The sequence below is a fragment of the Zea mays genome, chromosome 7 (genome assembly GCF_902167145.1).
Source record: "Zea mays cultivar B73 chromosome 7, Zm-B73-REFERENCE-NAM-5.0, whole genome shotgun sequence".
Classification (NCBI taxonomy): Eukaryota; Viridiplantae; Streptophyta; class Magnoliopsida; order Poales; family Poaceae; genus Zea; species Zea mays.
Window position 1 is genome coordinate 100495703 of NC_050102.1, and position 19324 is coordinate 100515026.

Below are 19324 nucleotides of genomic sequence, written 5' to 3' on the forward strand. Positions count from 1 at the left end.
CGCCTTCTTCGCCGACATCGTTCGCATCCATAGCATTCTGCGGTCCATCGTCTCGAACCGCGATCCAGTGTTCACCTCGACGCTCTGACAGTAACTCATACGACTCACTGGACAAAGCTCTACATGTCGTCCGCCTTTCACCCGCAGACGTACGGCCAGACCGAGGCCGCCAACCGAGTCATCATGTATTTGCGCTGCTTCACCGGCGACCGTCCCCGGCAGTGGCTCCGTTGGCTGCCGTGGGCGGAGTACACCTACAACACCGCCTATCAGTCATCGCTCCGCGAAACTCCGTTTCGTGTGGTCTATGGTCGGGACCCCCCGACCATCCGCTCCTATGAGCCCAGCGAGACTCGCGTCGCAACGGTCGCCCATGAGATGGAGGAGCGCTACCTTCCTCGACGACATCCGCTATCGCCTTGAACAGGCACAGGCGGTCCAAAAGCGTGTCTACGACCAGCACCACAGGTTGGTGTCCTTCTAGGTCGGCGATTGGGCTCTTCTTCGCCTTCGGCAGCGGGCAGTAGCATCCCTCCCATGCTCGGCAACAAGGAAGCTCAAGCTGCGATACGTCGGGCCGTACCAGGTGACGAAGCTCATCAACGAGGTGGCGGTGCGGCTACAGCTTCCTCCCGGCGCTCGCCTTCATGATGTGTTCCATGTCGGCGTCCTCAAGAAGTTTGTCGGTACCCCCACCGTTGCTGCCTCCGCTCCTGCACGATGTTGTGGTGCCTGCACCTGCCCGGGTGACTCGAGCTCGGCTGGCCCGAGGAGTGCGCCAGGTGCTCGTTGAATGGCAGGGCAAACCACCGGCTTCGGCTACATGGGAGGATCTGGACGACCTCCGTGCTTGGTTCCCTTCCTTTCAGCTCGAGGACGAGCTGGACTTCGAGGCAGGGAGAGATGTCATGTGCGGACGCACATATGCTAGGAGCAAACGCGCCCGCGACGTGCGTCGCGCGGCTGAGCGCGCTGAGAGCGTTGGGCAGGCGCTGCATGTGTTAGATTAGTAAGTTGTTTTGGAAATCCCTAGAATCAAGGAGAGTTGTTTTGGAAATCCCTAGAATCAAGGAGAACCGTCTCCATGTCGGTTGGGCCATTGGCTATATATACTTGTAAGCACTTGACAATCAATTAAGCAAGAATTATATCCTTAATCTCTCTCTCTCTGTTAAGCCTGCGGTTGAGGGGGATAACCTCACCGGAGAGGACAGCTACGAGCTGCGTAGCCGCGGTCCGACTAGTCGGGGGCTCGGCGCCCTTGATAGCATTTCATGTCTTTCATTACTCTCAAAAAATTTCTGCTAGATTATGATAGAAATAAATTATCTCCATGTCAATCTTCACCAAATAGATGATAAGAACTATTGATTTAAGCCTGATAAATCATAAAAGAAAATTTAAAAAATGGATCTTGAATCAAATTTGCAATCAAAAGGAGTAACAAAAAAAATACCTGATGCTTTGATTTACAAGGAAGAAAGCGCTTTTGTATTGCTGCCCAGTCATTATTATATTCCAGAATTCCTAGAGCTAATAATCTGCAAGCAGATAGTATACTATAAAATTAACCGTGAAAAGTGACAAGCATCATATCAACTATACACTTGAGGGCATTACATGATGTCCTTTAGGCAAGTGGTAATAACAATGAAGCAACCATGATACACTTAACCATACAAAAGGAGGCGGATCTTGAGAAAGTTGAAAAAAGGATGAATGGAGTAGCTGTGATACAGCAGATGAGGAAGTAAACACACAATTTGCATAAATCAACACCACTAATAAAAGGATAGACCCTGGCGACTCCCACATGAGTGGGCTCTAGGGAACGAATAACCGAGGACCTTTGGCTCAGTGGAGAATTTTATCACCATTGTATCAGGCCTGTCTTTCAAACCAACACCACTAATACAGAAGCAAAAATAGTATGCAGCCGGCAGCCCAACAAAACTCAAGTATTCAGATTTCTTGACTTTCTTTGTTCTTTAGTCAAGATGGTAAGGAAGCATGCACAAGTTATATTTCAAAAGAAATCGTGGAGAAGATGTAAAACACACCTGTCCTCTGCATCAGTGAAAAGAACCCTATTGGCCATAGGTGAAGGAGGTGACTTATGAGGAAAGAGTGCAAAATTGAAAAGTGAAAAGAATCTCTGTGCTAATCTTGCAATGTCAGCAGGAACAAGAGCAATTGTATCCTTTTTAATATTCTCAAGCAGGGTAGCAGCCAACGATTTCTTCTGCTGCAACTGCCCAGATGGAGGTGATGCTGTAGGCACACCATTTGATCTATCTTGAGAAACATTATTCACTTGTTTGCAACTGTTAATCGCTGCTGAAGGAAACAGGGGCTCTTTCCTGCGGGTTTTGTCAGCAGTACCATCCACATGACTTTTTCTATACTTCACGACAGCTGTAAACTCAATATGAAAGCAAAGTTATAAATCAAGTGGTGGCAACAAAATAAACAAAGTATAAAAATTGCCCCATGTACCAATCTTGAACTTACCAGTTGCGACGTCACTTAAATAGTCGAGGACCAACTCAAGCGGTGCAACATCAAGGACGGATATAATAGGACTCTTGATTAACGGAATCCATTGGCGTTCCAAATTATCAGAAGAAACAAAACTAGATGAGAGATGTTGGGTTTCAAAGAAGATATGCCGTTGAGGAGAGCTCCTGGCCAATGCTTGATCACGAGCACCAACCAACTCAACTATCATCTTTTTGACATTATTAGCCACATCTTGTTTAGATGAATCAAGAACACATAGGGAAAATGTTTGGATAAGGAGCTGAACATGCTCATATATCAACACATGCAATTGCCCGAGTTGCTGATAAGTAAATCCACATGCTAAAGGTGGACGTGTTAGTGAAACCAAGGATGAAGGGAAAAAGGCATTCTGGTTAGCATATTGCCATCCAAAAGCATGCGCAGGAGTCACCAATGCAGACGGAATATATGGCACAATTGGTCTTAAATGAGTTTTATTGGATTCCTGGTGATCACTACCAGCCCCAGACATCCCAGTTAATGGCCGCCTCTGCCTAGTCTGAGGCCTACGGACATCTTTCTCTTTTCTAGGATTTGTGTTGTGATAGTTCTCAACATTTTCATCACCATCACTTTCTAGAGCCTCCTCAATCTCGAGCTCAAAGTCTGCATCATTATCATCTTCATCTTGATTTTCATCCCCCTGGAATGTTTGTGTGTCATTGCCTACACCAGACAGGACAGCAGCAAGAAACTTGCGGTATTCCTCTTCTTCATCAACATTTTGCAGACCACTATCATCATCAGATTCCTGGAGAAAGGTCTCCAATTCCTCGAGTGAATAGTTTGCTAGTGAGTATCTTGCCCTTGTCCGTTTGCAAATTGCATCTTCCTCACTAATTTCGAGAGATAGATGATGAGGGTCTTGCACTGTTGGAGAGCAAGCAGCTTCGCTTGCTAAAACGTCTTTTTCCAATCCATTCAAGTGACCATCATTCTCAATATTAACCTGGGTAGACGTTTCTTCTGGAAACATTTCGTTAACAGCATCTTGAGACGACAATCTATTTTGAGGAAGTGCACTGTCACTTGTATTTTCATTAACTACAGTATTCTGCTGATATGTATGGTTACTTGGTTGATTTTCAGAACTATGTTCCTCGCATTCTGCTTCTGAGGTAAGGCTTGATGAGGTCTCAGACGGAGATCCTTCCCTAAGGAAAGGGTTAAAATCTATGTCATCCTCCTCCACGTCATCATCAACTTCCATATTTGATGATGCGGTAGTGATTTAATCAAAACAGTAGGATTCCTACAACCTGTCATCCATAAAGTTGTGTTAGGATCGATACAATGTGTTGCATTTTGCAAGGAAAAAAAAGATGAGCATGCAACAACAAGTCAATAAAACTATTGCATAGCACAAGTAGATGAACAAACATCAATGTAAGGTCAAAACTTGGATTACACTAAGCACCCACATAACCATGTTTTATTGGCATATAGCAATAACATAGTTACAATGGGCCAGATGCCAACCCATGATGAAAATGAAATCCACCCAAATCATCCAATTAGTCAATGGCCTCTAGCCCTCTACTGTTTCACCTTCCCACCTTGCCAATGCACCCTTCCCACCACAAGCCCACGCCGGCAACCACCCCTCCTTCCCTCCCCCATGGCGACACTGGGTTCCCTCCCCCCTGTCTTCTTAGGCTCATCTGTATAGTCCTCTTTTCCTGGTAAGCGGTCGTTCCAAGGCCCAGCGAGGGAAGACGAAGGGTCAGCATCCTCCATTGTTGGTGATTGCAGTGTCCGCCAATCTGCTGCGGCGGCTACTGTGCGGATTGCCTTATGTCGTCTGTCGACGCAGTGTTTCAACTGCCTCTCGCTTGGGCACTATGCCCACCAATGCCATAAGGTGGTCGACCGTAGAGTCCCAGTGTGGAATCGACTTGGCCCTCTCCTCGTCGTCTCTGAAGGAGTATCGGAGGGTGGGCAGGCATGTTGGTGTGGCGCAAAATCACGCCGGCACCCGCCACGTCGGCGTTTTCTCCTATGACAGCCACGGAGTCCTTGCATGCTTCGTTTCCGGGCAAGAGGCGACAGCATCGATCTAAGGTCAGGAGGCCTAGGGGCTCTGTTAACCCTGGCATTCCAGGGAAGGCTGGGGAGGCTTCAGAGTCGCGGCCTATCAGTGAACAAGTCGAGAGATTGGCTGCTCTTGCTTCGTCTCCTCTAATTTGCTTTATTTAGAGATTGGCTGAGCTGACAAAAGCTGAAGTTGATCTCCGGAGGGCGCTGTTTGTTACGGTGGTTGGATCAAGGCCGGCGGTTTCTACGGACCTGGTAGCAGAAGTCGCAGCGATGCTAGCAATCGATGTGGACTGCATCTCGATGCACAAATCCTTGCTGGAGGACTTCCTGGCGCTGCTTCCAAGCGAGGTGATGGCAAGAAGCGCCTACAACAGCAGAGCAGTGTTGCATACATCCAGTTGCTCTCTGAAGTTCAAGTTCTGGTCAAGATTGGCTCATGATGTGGCAGTTTCTTTCTACCTCTACATATGCATTGAGATGAGGGGTGTTCCTATGCATGCTTGGATGTTGTCCACTGCTCAGGACCTGCTTTAGGGGTTCTGTACGTCGGTGGAGCTCTACCCAGATACTGAGGCCCAACGGGGTCTTTCTTGCTTCAAGGTTCCAGCCTTGTGCCGACAACCAGAGCTGGTCCCGGCTTCGATGGAACTGTTGATCCCAGGGCCGGAGATTCATCCATGTCAAGACTCATATGAGAAGCATATGTTGTCTTATGAGATTTTAGTGTTGGTTTCTTTATCATCGTCGTCCTTAGCAGTGGGCCCAGCCCTCACTGCCGCCACCTGCGTCGGATGGTGTTGGTCTTGATCCCCGGCGCAAATGTGACTGTTCTCATTCACCAGGGGCGCATGGCGACTCCAGTGACAGAACTATGGAACGTCGGCCGGTGCATGAGCGACTTGGGCGAAACTTGGTTTCATGTCGCCACGTGGCGGCCTCCCAGAGTCATCTGCAAGCCTCTCTGGTGCAAATTTCCAAGGCGGTGGGTGATGCCTCGATGCATGTGGCTGCTTCATGCAATTTGACGGCTGGGCTCTTGGAGTTATTCGAGGAGTCAGATGCGTGTGCATCCTCCTTGACTTTTGCCGCTACTGAGTTGTGGATTATAGGTCCATCTACAGTTGCAATAGGCCAAGAAGAGTCTCGGGAGGGAGACTTGGACAGACCTGTGTCAGCCGGTGATGGACCATCTGGTAATCTCGGCCCAGTGGAGGAAGGGGAATTGTCTGGAGGGGTAGCCCGGGCCCAGGCACGGGCTGGAGTGTGGATCGCCTCGCACTTAATGGCTATCTCCACGTCATTGTTGAGCTATGGGACACTGTCGATTGCTTCGGAGCAAATGCATTCTCCTTTACCTCCTGTGGTGGTTGCTCCTCCATGCAAACCATGTGTTGTGATCCCCCCCCATGCGAGTCTACACTCGCATTCCAAGGAGGGCTCGATGTCTCCAAGCGAAAGTGAGAGGGATGGCACCTCCGACTGAAGCCTTCATCAGCAAGATATCCAAGAAGGTGAATGGGGTCCTGCCTAGGCCTCGTGCCACTGGGAACAAGATAAAAGTCGTGTCCCCAAGCTTCATCCCTCGCCGGAGCAGAAGGGTAGCTGGAATGGGGGTTGAGCCTCAGCCTCGGCTTCCTGCTCAGAGGCATGCCAAGATGACGGTGTTAAAGACCATTGCTAACTTCCGGATTGATGATAAGGCAGTCCTCTTTCCCAGGATTATGGATGACTATGCAAAGTTATTTGGTAATTTGCTGTTTGATTCACAGACTTCTGCTTTGGCGGCGTTGTTTGGGTGGGCAATTCCTGCTCCCCAGGAGGAACAGCCAGCCCTAGAGGCTTGAGCTTTCGCCACCCCTATTGGTAGTTGTTTTGTCCCTCCATGGATCCTTCAAACATTTTGGTACGGAATGTAAGGGGTCTTAATGTCGGAGCTCGTCAGGATGTTGTTAGGAATTTAGCCGGCTCCTTGAGATGTGATGTCATTTTCTTACAAGAAACAAAAATGACTGAGGTATTTCGTTTCCTTATTGCATGAATGTTAGGTCCTGGTTTCTACAACTTCGTTGTCTTGACTTCGGTGGGCGCCAGTGGAGGTATTTTAGTTGCTTGGCGTGATCGTATCAGCCATCAGGGCATTTACAAAATTGATTCTCACTCAGTGTCAGTTCAGTTTGGCTCAGCAGAAGGTTCTCCTTGGTGGCTTAAATGTGTATACGGCCCTCAAGGAAATGAGGCTAAGATTTAGTTTTTGCAGTAACTCAGGGAGGAGAGGGATGTGTGTTCTGGTCCTTGGGTGGTGGTTGGAGATTTTAACTTGATTTTTCAAGATGAAGACAAGAATGATTCAAATGTAGACCGAGCTATGATGGATAGATTACGAAGATGGATTAATGATCTTGCTCTCAAAGAAGTACCACTTCGTGGTAGAAAGTTTACTTGGTCTAATGGGCAGGTTAATCCCACATTGGTCAGATTGGTTAGGGTGTTTTGTTCTATGGATTGGGAAGAGCTTTTTCCTAACTGTCTCCTGCAAAGTTCAGCTTCACAAGACTCTGACCATTGCCCCTTGTGTTGGGGATGAATGATTTTAGGCATGGTAAAAAGAGACTTCATTTCGAAGCTTTTTGGCCTAAGTTGGGGGGTCACTTTTTAGGAGGTTGTTGCTGCTAGTTAGACCTCAGTCTTGGCAGACTCATGCCCCTTAGTGACACTTCCTTCGAAGCTTCAGGCCACTGCCAAAGGTCTTCAGAGTTGGAGTGACAATGTGCAGGGTCAATGGTGGTTGGCCAAGGAGATTCTTCATCAACTCGAGATAGCTCAAGATAGCAGAGCTCTTGTGGAAAATGAAGTCTGGCTCAGAAACACCCTCAAGAAGCATTGTTTGGTTGGCCCTTTCCTCCCTGAGGCGTGTTACTAACCTTAGGATTGACAATAGATGATTAGTCCCTAAGGACTATATAATATATATAAGCAGTAGGCCTGGGCCTAATGGGCCTTAACACCTCTCCTCAAACTCAATGTGGAAATGGAGGATTTGAAGCATTGAGTTTGATCAAGTAGAACTGATGTTGTGCTCTTGTTTGCGCTTTGGTGAAGAAATCTGCCAATTGAGATTCTGAGGGCACATATTGAAGATCAATAGTCTTCTGCTGACAATGAGACCGAGTAAATGATGCATCAACACCAATGTGTTTAGTAAGTTCATGCTTCACTGGATCATGAGAAATCTGTATAGCACTCAAGTTATCACATAACAGAGGTGTAGGAGTGTCACAAGAGACACCAAGATCAGCCAATAGCCAGCGGAGCCAAATAATTTCAGCAGTGGTAGTAGCAAGAGCACGAAGTTCGGCTTCAGCACTAGAACGAGATATGGCCGCTTGCTTCTTGGATTTCCAAGCAATAGGAGAGGATACAAGAAGACTACAGTAACCTGTAGTAGAACAACGATCAACGGGATCACTTGCCCAAATGGCATCAGAATACGCATGTAGCCGAAGTGGGCTATCAGAAGCATAGAGTAAACATTTGAATCGTGTCCCACGTAAATATCGAAGCACACGAAGCAAATGTCCATAATGAATTGAAGTTGGTGTGGATACAAATTGGCTCAACATATGAACAGCATGAGCAATATCAGGTCTGGTGATGGTGAGATAAACAAGACTACCCACAATATGACGATATCGAGTGGGGTCTACTAGTGGTGTCCCATCCTTCGGACGAAGTTTTAAATGAATATCCATTGGTGTTGCAGTTGTGCGAGTATCAGTAATTCCAGAGCGATCAAGAAGATCTTGTATATACTTGGACTGAGACAGGTAAAAACCTTTTGGAGTCTGCTGAACTTCAATGCCCAAGGAATAGCTAAGTGGACCCAAATCAGACATCTGAAATTCCTTACTAAGATGCTGCTTGACATGAGAAATATGTTCTGAGTTATCACTTGTAATCAGCATATCATCCACATATAATAGAAGTAAAGTGCGGCCTTTTGGAGAAACATGAACAAACAATGCAGGATCATGTTCACTAGAAGAAAAACTAGCAGCTGTGATAACAGAGATGAATCTCTCAAACCAAGCACGAGGAGCTTGTTTCAGCCCATACAATGCGCGACGGAGACGACAAACGTGCCTGATGGAGTATCAACCCCCGGAGGAGGATGCATATAAACTTCTTCATGTAGATCATCATTGAGAAAAGCATTCTTGACATCCATCTGGGAGATAGTCCAAGAAGATGAGACTGCAACTGCAATCAAGGTTCGAACAATAGTCATATGCGCAACAGGTGCAAAAGTCTCATCATAATCAAGTCCTTGAGTCTGTTGGAAACCACGAGCCACAAGACGAGCTTTATACCTCTCAATGGAACCATCGGATTTTGTCTTAACTTTGAAGACCCATTTACATGTAATAGGAACAACATGTGAGGGTAAAGGAACAATATCCCATGTACCAGTGCGTTCAAGAGCAGTCAATTCATCAATCATAGCTAGCTGCCACTCAAGAATCCCATAAGCTTCCTGATAAGTAGTGGGTTCAACAATTGCAACAGCAGTTCGTGGGAAACCATAACGATCTGGAGGTTCAATAGTACCACGATCACGAAGACGATATCCCTGATTAAAACATCATTAGACTCAGAGTTGTTAGTACAAGAATCAGGTACAGGATCAGTATCAGGACCAGCCGTAGGGATAGAGCGTGAACGACGAATGTAGGTTTGGATGATGGGTGGTTTGGAAGACGAAAAGGTGGATGACGCGGAGGTGGAAGGTGGTGTTATGGGAATGAGAACATCAGGTGTGGATGTAGAAGATGATGATTCAGATGTAGGAATGGAAGGAAGACACATGAAAGAAGTAGATTCTGTAGGATAATAGGTGGAGTGAGTAGACTTGTTGTGAAAGAAGGGGCGATTTTCATTGAAACTCACGTCTCTAGAAATCCGAATACGACGAGTAGATGGGTCATAACAACGATAGCCTTTGTGTTCAGGACTGTATCCAAGGAATACACACTCTACAGATTGAGCAGTCAATTTAGTCCGCTCACGTGGTGGTAACAAGACATAGCATATACATCCAAACACACGAAGATGATCATATCGTGGAGAAGTCCCAAAAAGAACTTCACCCGGAGATTTACCAGAAAGTTTAGATGAAGGTTGTCTATTAATGAGATACACGGCAGTGGAAACAGCTTCACTACAAAAGTGTGAAGGCACAAAAGAAGATATCAAAAGAATACGAGCACTCTCAATAATATGACGGTGTTTGCGTTCAGCAACACCATTTTGGGCATGGGCACCAGGACAAGAAAGTTGAGCTAGAGTACCCTCTATGGTCAATATCTGGCGAAAATTATCGGATAGGAATTCACCACCAGAATCTGAACGAAAAATTTTAATAGTAGCAGAAAACTGGGTGTGAACCATGCGAGTGAAGGACTTGTAAATAGAAGGCAATTCTGAGCGGCGTTTCATGAAGTAAATCCAAGTATAACGAGAATGATCATCAATAAAAATGACATAATACTTATGACCACCTTTAGAAACAAACGGAGCTGGACCCCAAACATCTGAGTGAATTAGATCAAAAAGTTTAGCATAATGGGAATTACTAGTAAAATATGGAAGTTGTATTTGTTTTCCAAGATGACAACCTTTACAATGAAAACTAGACTCAACATGAGTAGAGCCTAAACATCCTGACTTTATTAGAGTAGACAGACGGGATCCACATAAGTGGCCTAGACGATGATGCCACTGGGCGAATGACGTCTTGGGGCCCGAAGCAGCGAGTACATGAGGTGTAGTGGTAAGGGATGAAGGAAGACGCAAAGTGTCCAAGATGTAGAGGCGAGGCGAAGATTTACGGCGACGGCCAGTCCCAATCACATCCCTTGTTTTGCGATCCTGTACAAAACAAGATGAGTCATCAAATCCAACAAAACAATTGTGATCGGTAATTTGACCAACTGATAGTAGATCCATGGATAACTGAGGTACAAAATATAATTGGGACAGTAAAAGTTGAATCAGAAAGAGAACCCTTGTGGGTGACATGACATAATGTACCATCAGCAGTCTGAACAGAAGTACCCTCGGTGACAGGTGTAGTAGACGCCAGCCGTGACTGATCATGAAAGGAAGCTCCAGAATCAAGAACCCAAAATGATGACAAAGCACCAGCAGATGAAGTAGCAGCAACCGCAACTGAGCCTCTAGGAGATGGTCCTGTACCACGACCACGAGTAGCACGACGGACACGAAAATCAGCCAACTTCTCTGGCAACTTAGCAAAGCAGTTCTCAGACCGATGAGTGGTCTTTTTGCAGTGTTCACAAGGCTGAAAGGAGGTGTTCCTAGACCTCTGAGCAGCAGCCAACACACTATGAGAACTCACACCAGTAATAGAGGACATAGACTTCAGACGAGTCTCTTCAGCAAGCAATTCAGACAATGCATGAGCCATGGTGAGAGTATCCGAACTGTGAAGCAGCCTTGCACGAAGGGAATCAAATTCAGGTCGAACTCCCATAACAAATCTGTAGGTAAAGAACTTCTCAATGAACTTGTGGGCTGGACAAGGCACAGCAGTACAAGCGGGGACCATGGAGGTCAATGCACTCATAAGTCGATCAAAGGCAGAATAATATTCATCAATGGACATATCATGTTGCTCAATCACATGAGTCTGCTGCATAAGGGTATGTAGAAGAGCACCGCTATCCTGAACAAATCGATCCTTCAGATGTGAACAGATAGCCTTAGTAGTGGTAAATTTGGACAGACTCATAATCATAGTTGGTTTAGTGTTGTTGACCATTGCAGCCATTACCTTGCCATCATTGATCTGCCAAGTCTTGATTGCAGCAGCATTGCTTCTATCAGCTGCTAAAACTGGAGAATCTTCAGTCAAATGAAATAGTAACCCGTGACCTCTTAATGCAGTCTGGACACAAAAAGCCCATTCTGGATAATTCTGCCCATCAAGCACAATATTGACAACAATAGCGTTGGCCGACATATTAAAGAGCAATAAAATACTGAAGATTAACAGATCTGAAAAAAAATGGCTTGATGGTACCAAGAGTCCGAGACCGTGCGAAGTCACAGTACAGCAGCAGATCTGGCATGTGCTGCACGCCGCACAAACAAGTTCGATGCAGCGACGGACGGCGCGGGAGGGCTAATGTGCGACGAAGCAGGAGGACGGATTCCGGCAACGGCGCAGAAGGGCAGGACAGCGGCGCAGATCCGCGGCACTGCCCACGACGGCGGCGAACAAACACAAGAGGCGCAGACCCGCAGCTTTCGGCGAAGATCCGCCCTGCGCGAAGTCCGGCAGGAGCAAGAGGGCGCAGATCGGGCGGAGTCAGGGCAGGGGTGGTGCCGCAACAGCAAAGAAGGGCGACTGCCCGCAGATCGGGCGGAATCGAGTTGCGAGGCGCAGACCCGCAGCACTGCCCACAGTTTCTGACAAAGATCCGCCCTGTGCGAAGTCCAGCGGGAGCAGAAGCAGATCGGGCGGAGTCCGGGCAGGGGCGGTGCAGCAACGGCGGCGCAGATTCGACGGCACAGGGCGCAGCAACGGACGGCGCAGGGCGCAGCGGCTGCGGGAAGGCCGTGACGGCGGCTAAGGGGAGGTAGAAGGCCGCGACGGCGGCTGAGGATGGTGGAAGGCCGCGATGGCGGCTAGAAAATTAGTAAAACCCTAATCGTAATCTGCTCTGTTACCATGTTACTAACCTTAGGATTGACAATAGATGATTAGTCCCTAAGGACTATATAATATATATAGGCAGTAGGCCTAGGCCTAATGGGCCTTAACAAGGCGCACTATTGCCAGATTGAGATCTCGGATTAGCTAGATCAAGGATGGAGATGCAAACATGGCCTTATTCCATTCCCATGCTAGATATAGAAAGGGCAAGAACTTGATCACTAAGATCACTGATGCGGCTGGTAATACCCTCATTTCGCATGATGATATAGCAGACCAATTCTTCGGTTTCTTTAATGGTCTTCTGGGTTCTTCTGAGGAATGTGATATCACTACTGATTTAGATGCTCTAGGTGTGCCTTCTTTTGACCTAGCTGCCTTGGACGCCCCTTCTCTGAGGAAGAGGTGTGGGCTACTATCACGAGCCTTCCTTTGAATAAGGCCGCGGGGCCAGATGGGTTCACAGGACGCTTTTATAAAGCATGATGGTCGATCATCAAGGACGACATTATGGCTGCCCTATCCTGGGTGTGGGCTAAGAAATTCAGAACATGGGTCTTCTCAATGCTGCTTATATCAGTCTTATGTTTAAACTAGATATGTGCCCGTGCGTTGCCACGAGAGTTAAAATTTCTAAGACATTAATAATCGTGCGCAGATAGTTAAATTTCTAACATGTCTTGTGTTGCACAAACTGAAGCACATATTCATGCACAAATCATATATCGTTTTATCACCAGTCGTACCTTCAGCCTTCGGCTCCATCTAGCTAGTTGAATAAATTTGGCCGTGGCCGTGGTCGTGTTCTACGATCGCGTCGGGGAGGGGAACGCGCACAGGCAAAGGAGCAGCAGCAGCGCGCTCAGCCTCAGTGCATGCACAGGCGATCGCCGCATCGTGTCTTTAACTGTGGATATGGATAGGCGACGGAGAAGGCGGCGGCAACGGACGCGTACGTGTCCCCGGGCTGCATGACGTAGGTGACGAGCGTCGTGGCGTTGTCGGTGGCGGCCGGGCACTGGCAGAAGACGGGGAACGTGACCATGGTGCCGACGTCGAGGTCGGTGGGCACAAGGGTGGGGTTCACGCGCTCCATGGCCTGGTACTGCGTGAGGTTGTGCAGCTTGGTGGTGGAGACGATCCAGTAGGTGTCCTCCGGGCCGATCTGGTACTGCATCGGCGCGTACGAGCTGGGGGACCGAGAGGGGCAGCCACACTGGAGCAGCACGAGCAGCGGCTGCCCGTTGGCCGGCGCGACCGTGGTGGAGAGGTTGTTGGCGTGCGCGACTGATGGCGAAGAGGTCACCGATGGCCGTGAGATCGAGCGGCACACCCGCGAAGCCGGCGCGGTAGAGCGCGTACGCCTAGCACGGGTACGTGCGGTTGGCGGTGCAGTTGAACCCCTCGACGGACGCTGGCGCGGCCGTGGCCATGGTCGTGTTCTGCAGCCGCGCTGGGGCGGGGAACGCGCACAGGCAGAGGAGCAGCAGCACCGCGTTCAGCATCAGTGCATGCAACAAGACAACGACGATCGCAGAGCCTCAGATGAAACACGATGGGTGGCGCCTCGCTAGGTTCCTCCCGCCCAACCCCGTCAGTACTTGGATAATGTTCCTTAGTGCATAGTGGTTGATGACAGTGCAGCATGAGTGAAGGCCTGGAGGGAGACACGAAGGCCAGCTTCTCGGGCTTGCATGCTTGCATGCAGTGCCCCAGGTGCATGCGACGCATGCGGCTTCTGCGGCTGCCCAGGTGTAGACCTGAAAGTTTGGGTCGTGCTGTTTTGGGCCGCCCAGGCACGGCCCAAGAAAACGGGCTCAAAGCACGGCCCGGCACGAAATATATTGGGTCGTGCCAGCACGGCACGAATAAAGGGCTGGGTCGGGCTTTGATTTTCAGCCCATCGTGCCGCCCGGCCCGGCACGAGTGACTGGGCCGTGCTCGGGCCGGCCCGACGGCGAAAAGGCCGGTAAAAATGTGACATCAAAATTATATTAGGTTTCATTATATATATCTTCAAAATGGCTTGCTTGGTTGTGGGTCGTGCCTGGGCCGACCTGGCCCAAGACAAGCACGACGTGCTTTAGTGTCGTGTCGGGCTTAGATTTTAAGTGTTTAGCCCAGTACGGCCCAGCCCAAAAATATTAAGGGCCGTGTCGGCCCGAAGACTTAAGGCCCAAGGCACGATGGGCTCGTGCTGTGCCGGCCCGGCCCGGCCCAAGTTTCAGGTCTACCCAGGTGCATGCGACGCGCGATAGCATGCAGCATCTGCGGCTCTTGCATGCAATGAGAGGTGCATACGACGCGTGATAAGGGGAGGCGGGGGCACGGTGTGGTCTACGTTAGCTTCTTAATAGTTAGTAGAGATTGGAGGGGGCTCAAAATGTGAAAGATTTCAGACCAATTAGTCTTGTCCACAGCTTTGCTAAACTAGTCACAAAGCTCCTGTGATCCTGTCCAACAGGCTAGCTGGAAAGCTGCAGCTTATGGTTACTCAAACCCATTCTGCTTTCATCAAGAATCGGTTCATAGAGGACAACTTCATGCTAGTGCAACAAACAACCTGTTTTCTTCACCAACAGAAGCACCCCGCGTTCTTCTCAAATTGGACATTACAAAAGCATTCGATTCAGTTTCTCGGGCCTTCTTGATTGAGGTAATGAAGAAGTTAGGCTTTAGGCAGATTTGGTGTGATATTATCAGTGGGCTATTGGCTACCTTTTCTACTCAGATTTTAGTCAATGGTATTCCGGGAGAGCGTATTATGCACCAACGGGGTCTGAGGCAAGGTGATCCCCTCTCGCCTATGCTCTTTATTTAGTCATGGACATTTTATCATGGCTGGTTCAAAGGGCTGTTGAGGAAGATCTCCTGCAACCATTGTGCTCAAAACCATTGCAACACCACATTTCGCTTTATGCAGATGATGCTGTGATCTTTCTTCGGCCTGACCCCCCTGATTTAAATTTGATGCTGAATAGTCTTCATTTATTTGGCACAGCATCAGGCCTCAAGACTAATGTCCAAAAAAGCAAGGTGTTTCCCATCCATTGCTCAGAAGTACTGGTGGTGGCTAAAAGCTTGCTGCCCTGTGAGTTCTCTGCGTTTTATTGCACTTATCTGGGCCTTCCTTTATCTCTATATAAGTTGTGTCGACCCCAGATCCGTGTGTTGATCGATAAGGTGGCTTCCATGCTCCTAGGTTGGAAAGCACAGATGATGAACCGGGTTGGCAGGGCTGTTTACATTCAGTCTGTCATGACTGCAAAGCTAATCTACATTGCAATGGCTATTGATTTACCTACCTGGGCCATCAAAGAAATCAATAAACTTTGAAAAGATTTCTTGTGGAAGGGTAGGAAAGAAGCTAATGGAGGGCGCTGTTTGCTGACTTGGCCTAGAGCCACTAGACCAAAGGATATGGGAGGTTTGGCGCTGTTTCTTGCTGACTTGGTTCTAATACTCTCTTTTGGAAGGACAGATGGCTGGATGGTAATAGAAGTGTTGGGGATATTGCCCCTTCTCTAACTGCCATGGTTCCTAGGAGAAGGATCAACAAGGGATTGGTCAGCGAGGCTCTTCTTGATTCCCAATGAATTAATGATTTACAGGGAGGCCTGACTTTTAGAGTGTTGCTGGAATTTTTTGAGTTATATCAAGTTCTAGAGGAAGTTGTTTTGCAACCTAGAGTGCCTGATTCTCACTTATGGAGTTTTTCTTCCACTTGATCTTACACTGTGTCAAGCGCCTCAGCACCTAACAACGCCGGACCGCGACTACGCAGATTATAGTCGCGCTCCAGGCCTTCACCGAGAGGGAGAGCTCCTGCCGGCGGCTTGGGAGAGTTGAGGGAGAGGGAGCAGGTTTGGTGATAACTGATTGCTTGATTCCATTCCTCCAAGTCTGATTACATTATATAGGCTATTGCCCCACTAATGGCTCCTATATTTTAGGCATAGAAAGGAAACTATTGATTTGGGGAAAAGGGAAACTAATCTGCTCCTTTATTTTAGGCATAGAAAGGAAACTATTGATTTGGGGAAAAGGGAAACTAATCTGCTATTTGAATTTCGAAATCTCAGCCACTAATGGTGGCGCCATCCTGTGTAGCGTGAGCAGCGCGCTCAGCTGCGCGTCTGATGTCACAACGGCGCCTATACTTGTGCCTGTACATGACATCTCTCCCCCCACCCCTCGACGTCCAGCTCGTCCTCGAGCTGAAATTGGGGAAACTTGTCGCAGAGCTCAGCCATATCCTCCCAAGTTGCTGAAGCCGCAGAGTGTCCCTTCCAGTGAATGAGCACTTGACAACCACCGGGCGCCCAGCGGAATCTGACAGCACGTTCTGGCTCTGGTGTCACAGCCCCATGAAGCAATGGTGGCAGTGGTGGAGGCCTCTCTGGTGGATCACCTATGAACTTCTTAAGAAGCCCGACATGGAAGACATCATGCAGCTTGGCACGCGGGGGCAAAGCGAGGCGGACAGCAACCTCGATGATGCGATATGGCCCGACGAACCGTGGTTTGAGCTTGCCCTTGGACAGCTGCGGTAGTGAAGATGCAGCGCGCTGTCGGAGGCGTAGAAGCACCCAGTCGCCCACGGCATAGGAGACCGGTCGGTGCAGCTTGTCATAGAACTTCTTCTGGATGGCTTGAGCTTGTTCCAGCCGCATGCGGACGTCAGCGAGGAGTTCCTCCCGAGCAGCCATGGTCTTGGCCATCGCAGCCACCCGCATCTCGCCCGGTTCATAGGACCGGATAGATGGAGGGTCCCTGCCATACACTACCTTGAAGGGGGTGTCCCGAAGTGATGATTGGTACGCAGTGTTGTAGATGTACTCCGCCCATGGCAGCCAGCGCAGCCACTGCTTGGGTCGGTCCCCTGTGAAGCACCGAAGATACATGACGATGACTTTGTTGGCTGCCTCTGTTTGGCCGTCCGACTGTGGGTGGAAGGTGGACGTCATATGTAGTTTGGCCCCGGAGAGCCTCATCAACTCCTGCCCAAATGTCGAAGTGAACACGGAATCCCTGTCCGACACCATGGATTGAGGCATCCCATGGAGGCGAACAATCTCTTTGAAGAACGCTTGTGCCACGGACTCGGCACTGTAAGGGTGCGCCAGCGGAATGAAATGGCAATATTTGCTAAAACGGTCCACCACGGTGAGGATCACCGACTTGCCCCCCACACGGGGCAAAGCTTCGATGAAGTCCAGACCGATGTCGGTCCACACGGCCTGTGGAATGGGCAGGGGCAGCAGCAGTCCCGCCGGATGTAGATGCTCCGATTTGTTGTGCTGGCAAGTTGCACAGCTGCGGACGAAGTCTTGCACCACCCGGCGCATGGCGGGGAAGTGGAAGTCGCGGCGTAGTCGATGTAGAGTGCGTTGTACCCCTTCGTGATCGTCCTCGTGTATAGCTGCCACCAGTTCCTGCAGCAGCGGCGAGTCCGGGGGAACGTACAGCCGGGCGGCATAAGCCACCATGTTGTCCAGGAGGGACCACGGCGCCCCCCTGGTGCCTGCGGTAATCTCATCATGGATGGCGACGAGAGCGGGGTCTTGAATATGTGCTTGACAAAGACGGTCGATGAAGTCGAAGCGAGGTGCCGAGAGAGACAAGACTGCCCCCTCCTCGCAGGTATCATGCCGGGACAGGGCATTGGCGACGGTGTTGGCGGTGCCCGGCTTGTACTCAACTGTGAAGTCAAAACCGAGGAGCTTGCCCACCCAGTGGTGTTGTGGGATCGTCGCGAGCCGCTGATTGAGAAGGAACTTGAGGCTGTAGTGGTCGGTGCGAACGATGAACGAACGTCCCCATAGGTATGGCCGCCAATGTCGGACGGTGTGGACCAACCCAATGAGCTCGCTCTCATATGCTGCCAAAGAGCGGTGGCGGAGCGTGACCGGCATGCTGAAATAGGCGATCGGATGCTGATCTTGGAGAAGGACTGCCCCAAACCCATGGGTGGACGCGTCGCATTCGACGATGAACCCCTTGGAGAAGTCCGGCAGTGCCAACACGGGGGGGCCGACGTCACGGCAGCCTTGAGCGCCTGGAAGGCTGCCATGGCATCGTCGTTCCAGGAGAACCCCTCCTTGAGGAGTGAGGTGAGGGGTGCCGCGATCTTGCCGTAGTCGTGGACGAACTTGCGGTAGTATCCGGCGAGGCCCAAGAAGCCGCGCACCGCACGCGCCGAGCGCGGTATTGGCCAGTCGTGGATGGCCTGCACCTTGGCCGGATCCATGGCCACCCCCTAAGCCGAGATCACATGGCCCAAGTAGGCCACCGAGGGGGCACCAAAGGAGCACTTGGACCGCTTGATGAAGTGGACATGGCGGCGCAGCTCGTCGAGAACGGCGCGGATGTGGCGCAAGTGATCTTCCCATGTCTTGCTATAAATTAGAATATCATCAAAAAAGACCAAGATGAACCGGCGGAGGAACGGTCGCGGGACGTCGTTCATGAGCGCTTGAAATGTCGCCGGGGCGTTGCAAAGCCCGAACGGCATTACCAAGAACTCATAGAGGTCGTCGTGGATATGGAACACCATCTTGTGGATATCAGCCGGTCGCATCCGGACTTGGTGGTAGCCGGAGCGTAAGTCGAGCTTGGTGAAGTAGCGTGCGCCGTGCAGTTCGTCGAGTAGCTCGTCGACGACCGGGATGGGAAAGGCGTCCTTAACGGTGAGGGCGTTCAGGGCGCGGTAGTCGACACAAAACCGCCAAGCCCCATCTTGCTTCTTGACGAGCAGCACTGGAGAGGAGAACGCGGAGTCGCTGCGACGAACGATACCTTGAGCGATCATGGCAGCACACTGTCTCTCCAGCTCGTCCTTGTGTGCCGCGAGGTAGCGGTAGGGCCTTACCGCCACCGGTGCAACCCCCGGCTTGAGGATGATGGCATGGTCCCGAGCCCGCTGTGGGGGGCAGACCCGAAGGCTCGGCGAAGACATTGTCGAAGGCTTGGAGCAGGGTGTCGAGGAGG

General features: G+C 49.8%; 2 protein-coding genes across 9 annotated transcripts in view; both read right to left on the reverse strand.

The window, feature by feature from the left end:
* The window catches only part of LOC103632633 (uncharacterized), a 33114-nt gene that overhangs the window by 8263 nt on the left and 5527 nt on the right, over nt 1–19324 (reverse strand). For all 6 annotated transcript variants that reach the window (XM_020540796.2, XM_035960973.1, XM_023300572.2 and 3 more), the window contains 3 exons: nt 2512–3821; nt 2061–2415; nt 1457–1541 (listed from right to left, as the gene is read on the reverse strand). In XM_020540796.2, coding sequence (XP_020396385.1) covers nt 1457–1541; nt 2061–2415; nt 2512–3772 — 1701 coding nt within the window. In that variant the 5' untranslated portion in view covers nt 3773–3821. The remainder of the gene's footprint in view (nt 1–1456; nt 1542–2060; nt 2416–2511; nt 3822–19324) is intronic.
* LOC100280407 (uncharacterized) lies at nt 10176–11646 on the reverse strand. 3 transcript variants are annotated; one of them, XM_020540485.1, is made up of 2 exons: nt 11450–11646; nt 10531–11341 (listed from the first exon to the last, which is right to left on the reverse strand). In XM_020540485.1, the coding sequence occupies exons 1-2, from the start codon at nt 11636–11638 to the stop codon at nt 10547–10549; spliced, it is 984 nt and encodes a 327-aa protein (XP_020396074.1). In that variant the 5' UTR covers nt 11639–11646; the 3' UTR covers nt 10531–10546. The 3 variants fall into 3 exon arrangements, with proteins under 3 accessions (NP_001146802.1, XP_020396074.1, XP_020396073.1); XM_020540484.1 differs by having other exon boundaries at nt 10531–11356; NM_001153330.1 differs by lacking the exon at nt 11450–11646 and having other exon boundaries at nt 10176–11309.

Bases quoted from the DNA above. Each gene is read 5' to 3' on its own strand.
- LOC100280407 (XM_020540484.1), bottom strand. From the start codon at position 11,638: ATGTCGGCCAACGCTATTGTTGTCAATATTGTGCTTGATGGGCAGAAT. The intron at 11,357-11,449 runs GTAATGGCTGCA...TCACATCTGAAG, and splicing joins GGCAGATCAATGATGGCAAG to GATCGATTTGTTCAGGATAG.